We start from the raw sequence: 18,701 nt of genomic DNA, 5'->3' as shown, positions 1-18,701 counted from the left end.
GTCAGTGTGACAAGTTACTTAACATCTGTTTTACAGATCGTCATCTGTAAAATGGGGCCAATAATTGCGCTGCTTTATAGGGTTGTTCTGAGCATTATATGAGTTAATATGTACAAAGTAATTAGAAAAGTATCCAACATAGTGAGTACTATATAGTATTTGTAAAATAAAGAAAATGCTCATTCTTCTTAAGCCACACTGGCTTCCTTGCTGGTCTTCAAACATGCCAGGTAAGTCTCCCACCTCATGGCCTTTCCATTTTTGTTTCCTCTGCCTGGAACCATCTTCCCGCAGATATCTACCTTGTATATGTTCTCACCACCTTCAGGTCTTTTCTCAGATCTCACCTTCTTAGAAGCCTTTGCTGACTTCCCAATTTAAAACTGTAATACCCCGTGGCAGTTACCATCTCCTGCCCCTGCTTTAGTTTTCTCCATATCAGCCATTATCATCTAACATACTATATATTTTAATTACTTGTCTCTCTCTCGGGAATGTAAGATTTTGTCTGTGTTCTTCATTGGTCTATCTCCAACACTTAGCACACAGTAAGTGCTCAATATTTGTTAATATATCAATATGTGTACAATATTCATGACCTTATTACTCCCATGAATTAGAAATGAGGACATACTTCACCAGGTGACATATCCAAATAATATACTGAACAGAATCTTTTAATAGTTCAGGAAACATTGGTACAAATGGTCCAAAATGTCTGACATGACTATATAAATGGGAGAAGAATAGATGTTTACACTTACTCAGCACTTTGTTGTATTCTCCCCACCTCCTAAATTGATTAAAGGCTTAGCAAGCTGGCTCTCTTTCTACCCTAACTTCCATCATCTGAAAGAGTTCAATTATCAGGGAGATTACCCATCCAATATTCTAGCATTCAAAACATTTGTTTGAACTCTTCAACCTCAACTACCTGGTCCCATGGTCACACCCTGGACCTTGTCATCACCCAGAATTCCTCTGTTTTTGAAATCATAAATGTCAATATTCTACTCAGTCTATGACCTTCCGCCGTTCAACTTTTTCATGCTTTTATTCCCACTATACTTGCTCTCCAAGCTCACTTAGAAATCAGAGCCTTTGATTTTTCCATTCTCTCCTGGTGCAGCAGTCCCTATCTGATCTCTCTTCTTCCCTACCCAGCCTGGCCCCAAGGTCAATCACGTGGACTATGCTCTCATTAGCAACCTCAACTCCCCTTGCCATAAATAATGTCCTGACAGCCATGAAAAAACTCCAATCCTGGATCAAGGCTAGAAAGCTCATTCTTCATTTATATACTTTGGTAGCTGAGCACTTTAGGTGAAAAATCTTAAAACAATGCAGAATCTACCTATAAATTTAAGTTATAGTTCCTTAGGCCCTCAACTCTCAACACTGCTTATTGAACAATTTTTTAAAACTTATAGTACTCACAATGTGCCTGGTACTGTTCTAGACACTTATAAATATTAACTCATTTAATGCTCACAGTAATTCTGTGAGGTAGGCACTATTATTGTCTCCGTTTTACAGATGAAGAAATGAAGGCACAGAAAGGTTAAGTGACTTGCCAAGGCCATATTGCTAGCTAGTGGGGGAGCTTACTAGCTCCAAACTCTGGCAGTCTACCTAGAGAGGTCAAGCTTTTAACTCATCTTACAGATGAAGAAAATGAGGTAGAGACGTTCAGTAACTTGCCCAGCAATTTCCAGTAACCAAGTAGAAGAACCTGACTTTGAACCCAGGCAGTCTGACTTTAGTACCCATCTACTAAAGCACTAACTTATTCCACCATCTCTGGACTGAAGCCTCCTGAGAGAATTATATCCATCAGGTTTTAGAGTTCCTGAATTTCCCATCCCATTCCCAGCAAACTCATCTAGACCCACAGCCATTTCTCCTAGTCTCAGAGTTGATCTGTCTTGCCTAGTGTTCAATCATTTGCTCTGGATTGCGTTTCTTTCCATCTCTTCCTGTATCTTCAGTCTCTCCATCTTCACTGGCTCCTATAATCATGCTCAACTCTGTTCCATCCTAAAAGACCCTACCTCCAAAAAATTCTCTTGGTCAGGCCATTTTTTAAAGCTCCCTTCTCCCGCTCTTGGCACTTCCTTCTCATTCATGCTCCTCAAACTTCCTCACCTCTCATCTCACCATCATTAATCTGCACCAATAACTCTTCTAAAGCTGTTGTTGTTACTAATATCATTAGTGATACACCAATTATAAACTCGAAGGGATAATTTTTAGTCTTTATCATACTATAGCACTATCTTTTTCTTTGAATTTTTGAATTTTATTTTCTTACACAGCAGGTTCTTATTAGTTATCCATTTTATACATATTAGTGTATATATGTCAATCCCAATCTCCCAATTCATCCCCCACCCCCACCCCTGCCGTAGTACTATCTTGCTCTTCATTTTCTCTTTGAAATTCTCTAGCCCTTTGATCCTTAGATCCACACTCTAATGATTCTTCTCTCATCTCTCTCTTTGTTGGATTTTTCAACTCTGGTCTCTCTCTCAATTTGAGACTACAAAGGGTTAAAAACCCCTGATTTTTAAAAAATTTTCCCACTTTACAGGCTTTTCTTGATGATCTCTCTAAAGACATAAATTTAAGTGCTACTCAGCTGACAGTAATCCCCTCAGTGGTCTTGGCTTTGTTACTGTTTTTTTGAAGAGCCACTCCTCTCTCTCCCCATCCCTTCTAACATGTGGTCCACGTGGAAGCTGGATGACCCTACCTCCACAGTCCGTGTAAAGGCAGGCATTTGACTCTCAGGAAGACAAGAGTCATGGAAGACTGACCAAAAGTCTGCTACTTAGACAGAAAAATAAGATGAGGGGATAAGCTGTGTCTCTATTTTGAGTCATAGATATGTTAATATATTCTCAATCAAAATTAAGGACACATGGTCTGCTAAAGAATTTCTGTTCCATTTTAGAATGTGAAAAACAATGTGGGAGATGTCATGTGGATGCTGAAACATTGGAATTTCCAAGACATTTTAAAGATTGATGGGTACAACTGGTTCTGGGTTTAACAAGATGTTTGGCCACTATAGTCACGGACTTATCAGGAAGATGCTGCTATCAAACCCGTCTAACAGACATGACATTCTATAACCGTTCTATGATTAGGCTAGGTTGATTTCGGGTTTTATTAAACATGTAAATGATAAATTGGTAAGCAAGCATGACAGTAAACTTTCCTTAACTACTAAGATGCCACTAGGCTACTTTAAAAGAAGAAAATGTAAGTTCTTTGTACTGTAGACATAAATTCTTGAATCATACTACTCTACTCTTATCATGGTGCAAAGAAAAATGAAATAGCACTAGATGGGAAGCTTACAAATGGCCTGTCTACACAGTAGAACAATGCAGTGAGACTTAGGGCTGTTTTCTATATCTCTGCAGAGCATACCAAGATCTATAGAGCAAAGGTCCTAGGCATGCCTTCACAGGTTGCTTTAAAGGGACTTAAAATGAACAACTAAGAAAAAAGGCATGTTGCCACAATAAATGAGCCTTTTACTTCCTCATGAGTTGAAAGCGTACTCTTGATAAAGCACGATGTCGGTTGTTGTATAGATAATATGCACATTTATTGAACCAGACAGCCTCTTGAGGCAAAACTAAGCTCAAAATAAAAACTTCTCATCTTAATCCTCAGTCTACAAACTTTAGTATAATATATAGAGGTAGCAAACCCCAGTATAGTTAGATACACCTATGAAAAATACAATTAGGGCCAGAGTGACAGTAAGTCAGTTATAGCAACAAGTTGGAAATTCACAGCCTACTTGGAAAATTATTGAAATGAAACCAGTATTATCTCCCAGGCACTTATAAACATCTGGATACTTAAGGCAATAATAAGATCACTTATTAACTGCAGCAAACATTGAAAATCTTCTGTATTTGAGTACATAAAAATATACACAAAAGTGTGTGGTTTAAATTAACAATAGGCTAAATGCCAATGGTATGAACTTTCTCATGTCTTATTAGATGTATTTTTCACTGAATTCATTCACTCAATAGATACTTATTGACCTCTTTCTGTTACAGGAATTATTATGCCAAAGGTTTAAGTAATAACTCATTTTCTCTCACATTTAGTTATCATAGCCAGGGCTCAACAGGAAGAATTCTTCCTGTTCCGTCTTTCACAACTGGGGGTGGCCTCCAGGAACATTCCCCTGATAAGGTCGGCCTGCTTAGTGGCAGCCTGAGGCTGCACCTGTGGAACAACGTATGTATCATAAACTATTTCCTGCTGGAGTGTTCACAAAAGGTCTAAATAAAAAACAAAAACAAAACAAAACAAAAAAAACCCCAGGCTCTCCATCTGTCCTAAAGCAAATGTCTATAAACAGAGAGAATATAAGGCAGGATTTGTTAATTTCTATAAGAAAGGTACAAAGTCCTGTAAAATTTCAAAATGGGAGCAATCATTTCCAGCTTAAGAACAAAGTTTTCTGGAACCTATCTATGAGTTTTGTTTTCGTTGTTTGCTTGTTTTTTATTTTAAAGAATGGTGGCATACAGACAAATTAGAATGGGAAGAAAGGTCTTTCCAAGAAGAGACAGTGACATTAACAAAGAAGCAAAAGGAAACAGCTCTGAGCAAACTTGGAAATTCTCTTAACTCCAGGACAAAGGATCCATGTAGGACAGCAATGGCTTAGAGAAGTATTTTGGATCTGGGCTGTGGAAGGTCTTGAAGGTAGGGGTATAAGGAGTCTAAGCTTTATGAGAAGCCCCCAAAGGTTCTGAGCAAGGGAACAATATAATTAGCACACTGCTTTTGGGAGGTTAATCTGGTCAGACTGATTTTATTTTGTGGGGTTGGGGGAGGAATCAAAGGTTATTAAGATTGATAAGGGTAGAGGAGAGAAAGGCTGCTGAGGAGAATTATATATTATTGAAGAAATAATCATCATCAAGCATAGAGGACCCACTAGGTGCTGTGCGCTGGCCAAGGGCCTTTATACATATGGCAGAATCTCGAATCCACATAAAGTTCTTACCATGTGAGTATTACTATTAATACTGTGCAGATGAAAAAACTGAGGCGTAGTGAGGTTGAGTAACTTGCCTGATATTACACAGTTAGCATGCAGTGGAGCCAGGCCTGACTGATCCCAAAAGCCATGCACCTTCTGCTCTACCACACTTTCTCTTAGTAAGAAGTCAGTCAACTTTAAGATGACAAGTACAGGGCTTCCCTGGTGGCACAGTGGTTAAGAACCCGCCTGCCAACGCAGGGGACACGGGTTCAAGCCCTGGTCTGGGAAGATCCCACATGCCGCGGAGCCATTTAGCCCATGCACCACAACTACTGAGCCCGCATGCCACAACTACTGAAGCCCGCGTGCCTAGAGCCCACGCTCCTCAACAAGAGAAGCCACCGCAATGAGAAGCCCGTGCACCGCAACGAACAGTAGCCGCAACTAGAGAAAGCCCGCGAGCAGCAACAAAGACCCAACATAGCCAAAATAAATAAATAAATAAAATAAAATAAATTAAAAAAAAAGACAAGTATGACGTTCATGTGACTGTTGATCCTCTAGACACTTGCTTCTCTGGGTTACTGAGTTTCACAGCTTGGTGGCGTGGGGGTGTCTGGAAAATGCCAGCCATAGGAGAAGCCAACGTTGCCTGCACACAAGGACTTCCCTTCACAACCAAGATGGCCAGGTAACCAGTATCCACGGAGGGCCAACCTGGCTCTCTCCCTGGATTTGGCAAGGGCTCCACGTAGTCTGGTCCTTAACATCTCCCTTGGGACTCCACCTTCATGCTACACACCTACCCCCAGCCCAAGAGGCTCTTCTCTCTTCCAGTAAATTTATGGACTGGCTGCTCAGACCATTCTCCCCATGGGAGGACAGGAATCCAAATCAGGGATTTAAGTAAACAGCTCCATTTCCCTTCACAATTACATTCTCCTATTTTCCCAAAAGGGGCCCAAAGTAATATAGTAAGAGTGAGGCTGAATGAATATAAAATGGAATGGTCCATGCAAAGTTCATGGGAGTATAGGAAATGTTCATGGGAGTATAGGAAATGTTCATGAGAAGCCCTTTGGAGTATAAAATAAACTCAATGTTCAATGTTGCTAATTGTAAAGGCTCAACAGCATCCCAATTAATGTACTGATTGGTAATAATTCACTTTAACTCAATTAATTACAGACTCTGCTAAGAACTTTTGGAATGAGAAACTTTTAGAATAAAATTCTTACTTATCCCTTGTTGAAATGGCCCACAACACTAATTACTTTAATCTTTCCCATCTTCTCACTTTGCACCTCCGTTACTTTTGAAGAAAATACTCTAGCTATAAATCCCAACTAGACCCTAGATAGTGGTCCCCTGGCCATCTGTCAGCTTCAGCACTCACCACCTTCCCTCTGCCTGCAAGGTGGTGCACAGGTGGACCTTTTAGCTATAGACTGTGTATAAATACAATTTCCTGCACGCACCTTGGGACTTATGTGTTAAAAGCCCTTATTTTACACAGGGCAATCCTAGTGGCAGTAGCCAAATAGTGACATGGAGATAAATTTACAAGGCAGCTTTGCTCCTTTCTCATAATTCATTGAGCCAAACAAGACTGTAGGAACAGCAACAACAAAGGATGATTTGTAATTTCTACTCTGCATGTCACCATGCCAAGATATATAAATAGCTTTCATGGAACAGATTTGAAAGTTTGCATGGCAGTTATCAGCTTATTAACATGGGTAATTTGTTTAAGAATTTAACATATTTTATTACACTTAATATACAGAGTTTGGAATCAGACTACCTGGGGTTACATCTTGGCTCTAATACTTGCTATGTGACCTTGGGTGAGTTATTTAACCTCTCAGTATCCTCATCTATAAAATGGGGCTAATGTTAACACTCATCTCATTGGGTTGTTAGGATTAAATAAGCTAATGCATGTCAAGTGCTTCAAACCGTGCTTGGTACATGGTAAGCATCCTACAAATATGTGCTGGTACCATCTCCCCCTGTCATCAACGTATTTAGTAATAACTGAAATTATCACAGTCCTATCAGACCAGGGCCCAAAAATAAATTAAACGTTAATTCAATTTTAGTACAAATAAGAAAATAATATCCACTGAACTAAAACTTAAAAGAATACTAATATTTACTTAGATTCATCATCACTATAAAACTGGTAAAAAAAATGGGAAGATATAATGAAAACTTAATCAATGAGTAAAAGTTTTAGATGGCTAAATAGTGAAACACTGTGTCCTCAGAATTAAATGAGAATATGTGAAGCATTCTGAAAACTACAAAGTGTTGTATTAGAACAGAATATTATTATTAATGGAAATAATAGATTCTACTTGAGAATGTTTTACAAGGTGAGATTTGTTATTTTATTTTATGTTTTTGAATGCCTTGAGGAAAAATCTACAACTATTATCCCAAGAACCTTAAACAAGAAGCAACGTATCCAAGGTCATTCAGGGCTCCATCCATGATGGAGTTGCCTGGCACTATAGAGTCACAGCCAGAACACCAGGACAGGAATGTGAAGGAGAAACTGACATCTCTGTCTGTCCCCAGGTTGGTGTCCCAGCCTAGAGGGCAGGGAATGTAAAAGTGGAAGTTGTGAGAACCTCTGTGGGTTAGAAATCAGGGTAGCTTGACTGTGCTTTTGAAGAGACAAAAGGGCAATCAACAAGGCAGTTCTCCTAAATGCCCATCAACAGAGGAATAGATAAAGAAGATATGGTACATACATACGATGGAATATTACTCAGCCATAAAAAGGAACGAAATTGTGCCATTTGCAGAGACATGGATGGACATAGAGACTGTTATACAGAGTGAAGTAAGTCAGAAAAAGAAAAACAAATATTGTATATTAACATATATATGTGGAATCTAGAAAAATGGTACAGATGAACCTATTTGCAAAGCAGAAATAGAGACACAGATGTAGAGAACAAACGTATGTATACCATGGGGGGAATGAGGATGGGATGAATTGGGAGACTGGGATTGACATATATACACTACTATGTATAAAACAGATAACTGATGAGAACCTACTGTATAGCACAGGGAACTCTACTCAGTGCTCTTTGGTGACCTAAATGAGAAGGAAATCCAAAAAAGATATATGTATATGTATAGCTGATTCACTTTGCTATACAGCAGAAACTAACACAACATTATAAAGCAACTATACTCCAATAAAACAAAAACAAAATAAAACAAAACAAACAAAAAAGGCAGTTCTTAGCCAACCAGAAGTAGGTTCAATGCAAGGAAGGCTGAGTGCCAAGAAAAAAGAAAGTTGTAGACGAATTTTGGTAAATGATTACAGGACCATTAGAAGTCAGGTGATGGGGTGGTACAAACCTAGGTATGACCTTGCTTTGTTCAGTAAGCAGGGAAGTTAAGAAAAAGTGTTAAGCCTCTGGTCTGACTGGGAATAAAAGATAGGGTATTGCTAAGAAATGATATAGAGAGAAAACTGTAAATGGCTGAGCAGAGTTAAATTCAGTCAAGCTGGAGTCAATGTTATCATCTCTGTGCCTATAAATTAACTCTATGCCTCTAGTGTCTCACATGGGCAGAGCAACTTCTATCCTAAGCAAGTACATTTCTCCTGTGGAAATTCAGGAAGAAGGCTTAGGCCTCATGCTGCAGTCTCTAGAAGAGAAATTCCTGAACCCCTGATTGGTGGTGGTAAAACAGAATCAAGAGCAGAACTGGAGTAAGTGCTCTCTGGGAGGAGACTTGAGGCCAGGTTCGTCACGATAGTGACAATAGTGATGGAGTGGTCCATAGCATCATCTTTGTGCACAAACATCAGCATATTATGCAGAAGTAAGCTGTGTTTGGAATGAAAGAAAGAAGTTAGAAAGGAAGGAAGGAAAGAAAACTGATTGCTATTATCTCAAGTTCTCTCATAGCTTAAGATAAACGAAGAAAGGTTGCATTTTATTGATAAAACACATACATACCAAAGTAAGTACTCCCAAACTACTCATTTACAGAGTAGCTCCTTAAAAATAATTAATCCATCATATGTTGTCCTAAGCCAACAAACTCACTAGGATGTTTAAGGAAGCTGAAGTATTTTTCAAACTTCATCTTAAGAAGTCCAACACTGTGTGGCACCATCTCAGTGGCCCCTCATTGTATGTGGAGGGAAGGTGGTAGGCGGGGCTGGGAAGGGCTAAGCAAGCAGGGCTGTAGCTACTTTTCTATTCCTTAAATCAGAAAACCTCTACTTTTATCTGTTTTATCTAAGAGGGATTCACATAAGATTTTATTTGATAAGAGACTACTACTGGTAGAGTGGGAAAAGCACAGGCAAGGCTGAGTGTGAATCCTGGCACTGCCATTTACTAGCTCTCTGACTCGGGAAAATTACCAGAATAATTTATAATTACTAAATAATCTCTCAGAGCCTTTGTTTCCTGTTTAATACAATGGATAGAATAATATTCACAGGATTTTTGTGAGAAGTAAATAAGATAACGCATGTATAGTACATAGCAAGAAGCCTTAGCACATAACAAGCCTTAGCTAAATGTTAGTTCCTTCTCTGAAAGACACAGGGATATGCATGCATACAGGCTTAAATATACAAATATATATATCCTATGTATATGCGTAAGCCTCCGCGGACAGTTCTGTAACCTGCAGCCATGCAACAGGTATACTGAGAAAGGATCTGGGGGTCAGCAGCCTCACCCTCTTCATAATTTCCTGGCTATGGCTGCCATAAGACTTGCTAGCATAAATGCTCAGCATTTATCGACTGTTCCTCCTCTATATTTTTAGCAGTTACCATCAGTAGTTTCCATCAGCTACACAAAGAGATTTCCAAATTGAAATAATTATTGTTTTGAATGAGCTAAGTCAGTTCACAAGGAAAATCAACCTAAAAAGCATTTTAAACAAATGGACTCATAGACTAAGCTTAAAAGGAGCTTTAGAGTGGATCCACGCAACAACCTTATTTAAGAAAAGCACAGAGAGATGGGTAGCCTGATCAAACTGGCACAGTTAGCAACTAGTAAAATTCCCAAATGGCCATAGCAGCTCCTGATAGCTTTCCAGGATGAGTAGCTCATGTTGCATGTTGGATGAACAATACAAGGCAGAGAAAAGCTAAGGGAAAAGTCACTGGGAACATTACCCCAGTTTAATGCCATTAAGATCACAGAAACCTATAATAACACATTATAATTGCAAAATATGGAGTGAAATGCCAACAATAAATTTTACCATCCTAATTCCATAATTAATTAGCTTTTACTTAACTAAAAAGTAAAATATGTTTTTACTTTTTTTCCATATGTTTAAAATAAGGTCTTTTACTTTTTTTTCCGTATGTTTAAAATAAGGTCTTAATACCTGCCTTAAAGCCTTGTTATGAACAATATCTCTACCGGAGTATTCTTGCCAAAATCCATAACCTCAGTCTAATCATGAGAAAACATCAGACAAACCCAAATTGAGAGACATTCTATAAAATAATTGACCAATTCTCTTCAAAAAGGCCAAGGTCATGAAAGACTGAGGAATTGCCATAGATTGGAGGAGACATGACAACTAAATGCAATATGGGATCCCAGATTTCATCATAAATCAGGAGGAGACTAGTGGAAAAACTGGTGAAATCTGAAATTGTCCCAAGTTAATTTCTTGGCTTTGTTAATTGTATTATATTGTGCAAGAAGAAGCTGCTTGGTGAAGGGTATACAGGAATACTTTGTACTAATTTTGCAACTTTGTGTATCTCAAATTTTAAAAATGCTAAAAAAAAAGAGAGCAATTTTTTAAAAAGCCTTGTTGTGAGAACTAAATACAAGATAAAAAATTTAATACATTGCCTATTTTTTTGCAGGCACAATTCCTTCACTGAATGGCTACATTTAGCGCCATAAACAGTAGAAACAGTATGTTAATACTGGCCAAACCCAGGTTGGGACAGCTAATAATGAAGTGTGTTGTCCAACTGTGATAAAAATGTGGACACGTTACACTGCACCTGAATGATTACAAATATTCTTGCAAAAGTCTTCTAATCATCAATATTTCACTCTTTGCACAATACAATCATGAGTTAGTGCTTAAAGAAGTCTGGATTCTGTGTTTGGTCAATGATGACAGGCTTAAATTTACCTAACGCCATCATCGTTTAAACATAACATGTCAGATCTTCATTCCTCTGACTGTGACTACTCTCGTCTTGTCAGACTTCAGCGGTTTTCTGTGAGGTAACACCTGGCAAAATAAATCACTTTTATATAAATTGTAGACATCTCATAATGAGTATGCCTTGATACACTTTTATTTCTGTTTTCTCTCTAGTTTTTAATTTAAACTTGATTCTACATTTAGCCTTGAGGGACAAAAGCCTGCTCTTGAGATAACTAAAGGTCCCCAATGCCAAGCTTATTACCCAAGATTTTGCTTTTTTAAGAAACATTAAAACAACCTAGGAATTGCATTACTCTAGCAAAGTACTGCTGTGGCTCATACGCTTTTGCTTTTCACCTCAGGGAGTAACTGGTGCAGCCAAAACTAATAACAAGCAAATTGCTATTTGTTAGTTTTTGATTGACTCACTCATGTGATAAATATACATTTCTTTCCACCCCTGCAAAATAATTTTTGTTTTCTACAAAGGTTATGAGATATCATAAAAATGTCTAATGCATCTGGTTTAAGGCTCCAATTCTTCCTTCACATATTTCTGCATCTGTTCACAAAATCTCTTTGACTTCAAAGGAAGCTTTTCAAGAGAAAAAGAAGATACATACAGGAAAAATGGCCATAAATTTTTAGTTTTCTAAAGCCATTTTAATAACTTTTCTAAGGCCATTTTAATAACAGCACTGTGGGACAAGTAAATATCTCTCTCAGAGAGCTACAATATCACAGATGATATAATGACTATACATTTATCTGAAGATTTATGTTTTATAACTTTATTCTGGGTCTGAAAGCGATATATCTTCAACTTAGAACATGTGAAAAACACATCAAGCTTAAAGAAGAAAACTTAAATCACTTTTAATCCACTATTTAGGAAAACCAAAGAGAAACAAAAAAGTTAAGAATAGTTGTTTCCTTCCAGTCTTTTTTTCTCTTGTACATATATTTATATAAATATTTATTTGCAAATATTATAATTACACTATGAATGCAATTTTATATCTTTTCTAAATTGGTCTTTCAAAAGACTGCACTAGTCTTTCAAACTATCATTTTTTTTTTTTTTTTTGTGGTATGCGGGCCTCCCTCTGCTGTGGCCTCTCCCATTGCGGAGCACAGGCTCCGGACGCGCAGGCCCAGCGGCCATGGCTCACGGGCCCAGCCGCTCCGCGGCACGCGGGATCCTCCCAGACCGGGCGCGAACCCGCCTCCCCTGCATTGGCAGGCGGACGCGCAACCACTGCGCCACCAGGGAAGCCCCTCAAACTATCATTTTTAATGACTGAAAATTATAAGGGGTGGGGGAGGGATAAATTAGGAGTTTGGGATTGCAGATACGAACTACTATATATAAAATAGATAAACAACAGGGTCCTATTGTGTAGCACAGGGCACTATACTCAATATTTTGTAATAATCTATAAGGGAAAAGAATATGAAAAGAATATATCTACATATATAACTGAATAACTTTGCTGTACACTAGAAACTAACACAACATTGTAAATCAACTATACTTCAATAAAAAAAATTTTTAATTTATATGTAGAACTATGCTTTAAGAAGTGCTCTTCCTTACATTTATTTAATTCATATTCTACTCAAAGCTAAATTAAAGGTTTTGAAACACTAATCTGTTCTGGAAATTCTACATCTTGAGACCATCTAGATTAACAGTTGATTAAGATAATTGTATTCATAAATGCCACTGAAACAATAGTAGAGATTTAAGAATTCTATTCTTTAGCATTTATAATGATTTAATGCCCTAAACTTCCTAGGACAAGCACTAGTGGGCAGTAGTTTGTTTTTCTTTCCTCTTTGATTCTCTACTTCTTACGACATCCTCAACTCTTGAGTTTGTTACAAGAGGAAGTTTGGGTCTAAGGCTTAGTTACTTTGTGTGACTCAAGACAGAGGGGATATATATATACATAGAGCTGATTCACTTTGTTCTACAGCAGAAACTAACACAACATTGTAAAGCAATTATACTCCAATAAAAAAAAAGTAAGACTTAGTTAACTTTGAATCCACAGGTTTTAATATGCTACTATTGGCTATAAATATAATAACCAATTCTGGTTCTGTAGAATCAAACTTCAAAGAGAGGAGTATTTGATGTATTTATCTAATTTTGAATCAATTTTTACCTAACAATTACCTAACAATACTGCCTGAAATTTCAAACAACATTTAAACAGTTGTTTTTTTTGTTTTGTTTTGTTTTTTGCGGTACGCAGGCCTCTCACTGTTGTGACCTCTCACTGTTGTGGCCTCTCCCGTTGCGGAGCACAGGCTCCGGGCGCGCAGGCTCAGCGGCCCTGGCTCACGGGCCCACCCGCTCCGCAGCATGTGGGATCTTCCCAGACCGAGGCACGAACCCGTGTCCCCTGCATCAGCAGGCGGACTCTCAACCACTGCGCCACCAGGGAAGCCCTAAACAGTTGTTTTGACAAATAACTTTCCAGCGTAATATCCTCTATCCTTACAAGAATCTTGTGAGGCCCATGTCAGTGAAAAACACTTAGGTACAGAAAGTTAAGTAATCTATGGGATGATAAAAATAACAAGTTGAACTTAAATCTTGTTTTTCATAGTTAATCTCACTGCTTTACTTTGGCTTCATAATCATGGAGCCATAGATTTTCCAAAGCTTGAAGGAACACTGTCAATCAGTCCAACCCTTCCTCCACCCATTTTGCTAAAGAAAATAAGTCCAGCGAGATTAAATGACTTGTCATGCCACACAGCTAGCAAGTGGCAGACAAATCCCTTGACTTCTAGTTTCTTAACTTTGAGTCTACTAGTTACCATACAAAATGCTCCTCACACTTACACATTATGACAATGAATATGCAAGGATGCCAGGAAATCACTTAACAGTCACAGAATCTCTAAGATCTCTCTAGTTCCCAAGAGCTATCCCCAAGAGATGTATGGCAAAGTGCCTACCACTGAGATTGCACTTGCAAGACGTTTAGTAAATGTCTGGGTGAAGTAAATATCTGAATAAGTGAAAGTGTGTATATATATATATATATATATATGTTTGTTTTGTTTGTTTTTCCCTTTTGCTATGAGGGTAAAATTCTAAATACTGACGGGACGGGTTGAAGGCGGTGTCCATGCTCTCAACACTACAGAGTAATGGTAACAGGAGTGCTGCCAGGACAGGACGACGCCTTTGGCAGCTTGCTGAAATTCTTTCATAGAACCTCCTAGATAGAGGTCTACTTCGCGGCAATGAGGAGAAATCAGAGTGGAAGATGCACTGACACTTGCTCAAGTACCGCACTGCCTGAGGGAGGACGTCAAGAGGGTGCACCTACTTAAACGGGTCGATTCCTAACGAGACATCTTCTCTAATTTCTCCGCTGGACCCTTGGCTTGGTATTAGGGAAAGGAGAGGAAAAGCAGCAACGGAATCAAGACAACGTGTGCAGTGCCGGAAGGACCGGACCTCTGGTATTGTATAACTTCACACACTGCGGGGCTTCCCGCGTTGCCGGGCAACAGCGGAGGTGCGGCGCTCTCAGGGCACTCAGAGGGGGAGGCGCTGAGACTAAGTGGGTAAGCGGCGTCGCGTTCCTCCCACCAGGGGCGCGTTACGTCACCGTGAATGCTTGCAACGTCGCCACGCTCCGAGTAGGAAGGCAGTCTTAGGCAAATCGACCTTAGGAACGGAAGGGCTTGGTACTCTCCAGACGAAATGGGAAGCGAGAAGCAAACGGAGGGAGGAAAGAGGGATGAGAAGGACCTAGCGGGATGGGAAACTAGTGTAAGAAGGGCCAGCTTCGGTTACCTGGGGAGCGGGAGCAGCTTCGGGTCCTTGATGAAGTGCCCGGATGAAGTTCCAGCACTCACGCGCCTTCCGCATTGAGTCTACAGTTCATTTTTAAAGATAGCTGAAGGGTGAGAGAGCCAGAGGGGTTCCTTAAAAGGGGGCCCTGGGCTTCCCTGGTAGCACAGTGGTTGAGAGAGACCGCCTGCCGATGCAGGGGAGGGTCCTTGATGAAGTGCCCGGATGAAGTTCCAGCACTCACGCGCCTTCCGCATTGAGTGCAGCGCCATCTTGAGAAGGGCGGAGCCGTCTAGTCTTGAGTGACATCTGCTCGAGAGGAAGTCTAACGCAGCGTTTTTGCTTGTTGCGCATGCGCACTTTGCCCTCGGGGGCGGGCCTTTGTGCCGGTGCCTGGGGGCGTTCGGCCTTCGCAGAGCAGGTCGCGGGGTCAGGAGCGGGGTGTGGCTTGGCTTTAGTATTTGCCCTGGAGACCTAATATTTGCGCAGGTTTCGCGAAGGGACAGTCTCCTACGAGGATATTAGTAGCAGTGTTTTTTAAACTGAAGAAAGTCAAGTGAGTTGCCTTTCGGATCCTGGCCGTCCTGAGGCAAGCTTTTAAGAAGTTTCTCTAGGAGTGGGACCTCCCCAATCCTGTTAGAGGGCAGTAAGTGGTCTTTTGAGACCTATGTGGCCTCATTAATGCATTCGATCTGCAAACGTTTGTTGAACCCTGCCATCTGCTAGGTACTGAAGGTGCAAAGAAAGATATATCTTGCCTTCAAGTTGTGTACGGGCTAATGGTGTAGCAGATAAATAAATGATGCACTGTTTGAGGTGTTAAAGAAGCAAATGCCGAGATTGGGGAGGTGGGGTGGTTATGACTGTGGTGCTTCAGCCTGGTCCAAGGAAGCCTTCAGAAAGAAGATGACACTTGATAGAAGAAATTGTTCTGAGTTTTGCCTTAAATTATGAGAAGAGATTATGGTACTCCTACCTCTGTTAGTGCACCCAAAAATCTATCAGTAAAAATATAATTGGGAGAGATTCGTCAGAATTCCTTTATGTGTTTTGTTGTATTTATTCATTAGGAAGAGGTAGGAGATAAATGCAGTAAGGATGCTGATACTCTTAATGGAACTGAAATCTAACAAGGTAAGACAAAACTTATCAATTTATCAATTAAAAACATACAGTAAAAGTCTCTTAAGAGTGGCACATAGTACGGGTGAAGTTCAAATATAAGTGATGTAATACAGAAATAAGCAGGGAAGGAATTGTAGGAATGAGGACAAAACTAAGGATAAAACTAAGGAAATCAAATGCCATTCTTCAACAAAACTAATCAGTTTGGTTTTGTCTCTTTTAAATTTGAGGTGCTTGTAGTACTTCCAAATATGACACCAATTAGATAAGTCTGGACCTCAGGAGAGAAGTCTGAGCTACAAAGCAGATGGTAACTGAATCCAAGGAAATCTTTGAGACTACAAGTTACAGTTTGTGGAATAAAAGCAGTCAGATGATGGAAGTTGAAAGGAGTAGCCAAATAATGTTTAAAAGCCCCCCAAATGAGGTATTACTGAAATCCAGGAAAGAGACCTTGCCAGTGGAAGTGACGATTGATCTTTATAAAGATACAAGATATCTCTTGTAAACATGCAGTTTTATAAATGCCTAAATGTTTTGTACTCATATATACAGCAAAGCATTAAAATACAGTCTTTTATAGATATATTAATTAGATTTGATGACCCTAGGAATTAGCAAGATTAGACTTCTGACATCCTCAGCCACCTGGATTATAAGATAAAGCCTAGCAATAATATGAGGGTTTCCGCAGAAAGCTGTCACAGGGCCTGCCCACTTTATTTCCTCAAGCAGTAAGTTTAGTCTTTTATCTCCGAAGACTCACATGACTGATAATATTTTCATGGGAGATATTTCCAAGACACTCCCATTGAAGAAGGTATATCAGGACAGCTGTGTGTAATCACTTCAATATCTATATTTTTAAAAGTAAGTTATTTTCACAGGGACCTACTGTATAGCACAGGGAACTATACTCAATATTTTTTAATAACCTATAAGGGAAAAAATCTGAAAAAGGGTGTATATATATATGTATAACACTGAATCACTTTGCTGTACACCTGGAACTAACACAACATTGTAAATCAACTGTACTTCAAAAAAAAAAGTTATTTTCAAACTTAGAATAAATTGTGTTTCCCACCACAGTGGTGACCTGGTGACTCTTGAGTGTCACTCAGCCAGCATGATGATTTCTTTTGCGTTTCTTACATTTCCCTAGCACCTAGTATAGTACCTTGCACAAAGTAGGCACATCTTTTAAATCTAAATTTTATTTTGACAAAGTAAGCAATTAATTGACAGGTTGGTATGTTTTTAGCCAGAAGGGACAGCTGACAGCAGAAAAGACACTAGACCTATTAAAATCAAGCTAGTTTTGTCTGCTTTTGCACTTTTTTTACAATGGCGGTCTGAAACCTTTTGGTGTTGGCAAAAGTATCACGAAAAAGCTCACCATCATCTAAGCTCACCATCTTCTGCTCTTCTAAGAAGTGCAGTATATTCAGCATATTTTAATGAGTATTGTAAATGTTAATCCTGAATCTTCAGGAAAAGATGTTCTTCAGTGTACCTTTTAAAGAAAAAATTTGTAACTTTTGAGAAGTTTCCATATAAAATGGTTAACATTTTAAAGGTTTGTATAATGCAGGGTTATTTTTTTTACATGGGAAGTTCACTTATGGAATATTTCATTGTCCAACAGTGTTGTTTAAATGAAGCACCACTGTATTTATTGGCAATATTTTACCGTGGCTATCATTTGGTAAGCCAAAGAGCTTTAGTAAAATGAGATATAAATGTTGTCTTGAAAGCAGACTTTAGATATACTTACAATTAAAACCTTTTATTTTCATATACTTGTAGCATGCACTGTATGTCTACATATGTTCATGCTTAGAATTTTGAACACTTGTTTAAAATTTGATTTCTCATCAACAGTTTTATTTTATAGTAAGTTCTAGTAATTTTGCTCTTTCCTTAACATTCCCTGAAAATCCCATCTTACTTGAAACAATAGATTAAAACCAGACTGGCAGTTGGGGAACGCTTTCTATTGCAACCATGTGTGTCAGAAGAAAGGATTAGGTTTCCTTGACCAAGAACATCAAGGGGAACCTCCACCTCTGCAGACACACCTCTGTTCCCCAGTAATGGAGAGTTTATATCTAGTTAGATTTAAATGGGATAAGGAAAGAGTTTAAATCCACTCTTAGCTCTGGTAGTATAATCAGCCCTCCAGTCTCAAAGTATCCAATTTTGTTTCTCTAATTTAATTCTAAGTGTCAGGTTGGTATTAGATGCTGATCAAGGTAATGGAGAGTTACCCTACACATTTATTCACTTAAAGAAGAATTTTGCAGAATGCAAAGACTAGATGGCATCTATGTTCAAAACTTACTTGAAGCACAATCCATTCACCTCTGACCTTTCATTTATATTGAATATGTTTTTCAAATACAGAGGGAGAGATTCCACAATGAAGGCGAACCTTTTGCTTCATAATCTGGGGTACAGCCACGGTTCTCTGGCCATACTGTCTTATGCTGGACTCATTGTGACCTAAATCAAACTGAGGCAGAGTCTCCCTTAGAGTGAGATAGTTTC

The 18,701-nt window shown here is 39.0% G+C and overlaps 2 protein-coding genes across 4 annotated transcripts in view; one reads left to right on the top strand and one right to left on the bottom strand.

Annotated features, from left to right (window-relative positions):
- The window catches only part of WARS2 (tryptophanyl tRNA synthetase 2, mitochondrial), an 87,519-nt gene extending 72,391 nt beyond the window's left edge, over window positions 1-15,128 (bottom strand). Inside the window, exon 1 of the mRNA XM_007123649.3 lies at window positions 15,030-15,128. Coding sequence (XP_007123711.2) covers window positions 15,030-15,104 — 75 coding nt within the window. The 5' untranslated portion in view covers window positions 15,105-15,128. The remainder of the gene's footprint in view (window positions 1-15,029) is intronic.
- Window positions 15,129-15,242: 114 nt separating this feature from the next.
- Window positions 15,243-18,701, top strand: part of HAO2 (hydroxyacid oxidase 2) — a 215,243-nt gene continuing 211,784 nt past the window's right edge. Inside the window, exons 1-2 of one of the 3 annotated variants that reach the window (XM_055084369.1) lie at window positions 15,243-15,582; window positions 16,097-16,160. The gene's annotated coding sequence lies outside the window, so the exon portion shown is untranslated. The remainder of the gene's footprint in view (window positions 15,583-16,096; window positions 16,161-18,701) is intronic. The other 2 variants (XR_008617142.1, XR_008617141.1) reach the window with 2 other exon arrangements.

Source organism: Physeter macrocephalus, chromosome 4 (assembly GCF_002837175.3).
Source record: "Physeter macrocephalus isolate SW-GA chromosome 4, ASM283717v5, whole genome shotgun sequence".
Lineage (NCBI taxonomy): Eukaryota > Metazoa > Chordata > Mammalia > Artiodactyla > Physeteridae > Physeter > Physeter macrocephalus.
The sequence above is the reverse complement of the archived record's forward strand: the minus strand, read 5'-3'. Positions and strand labels throughout refer to the sequence as shown.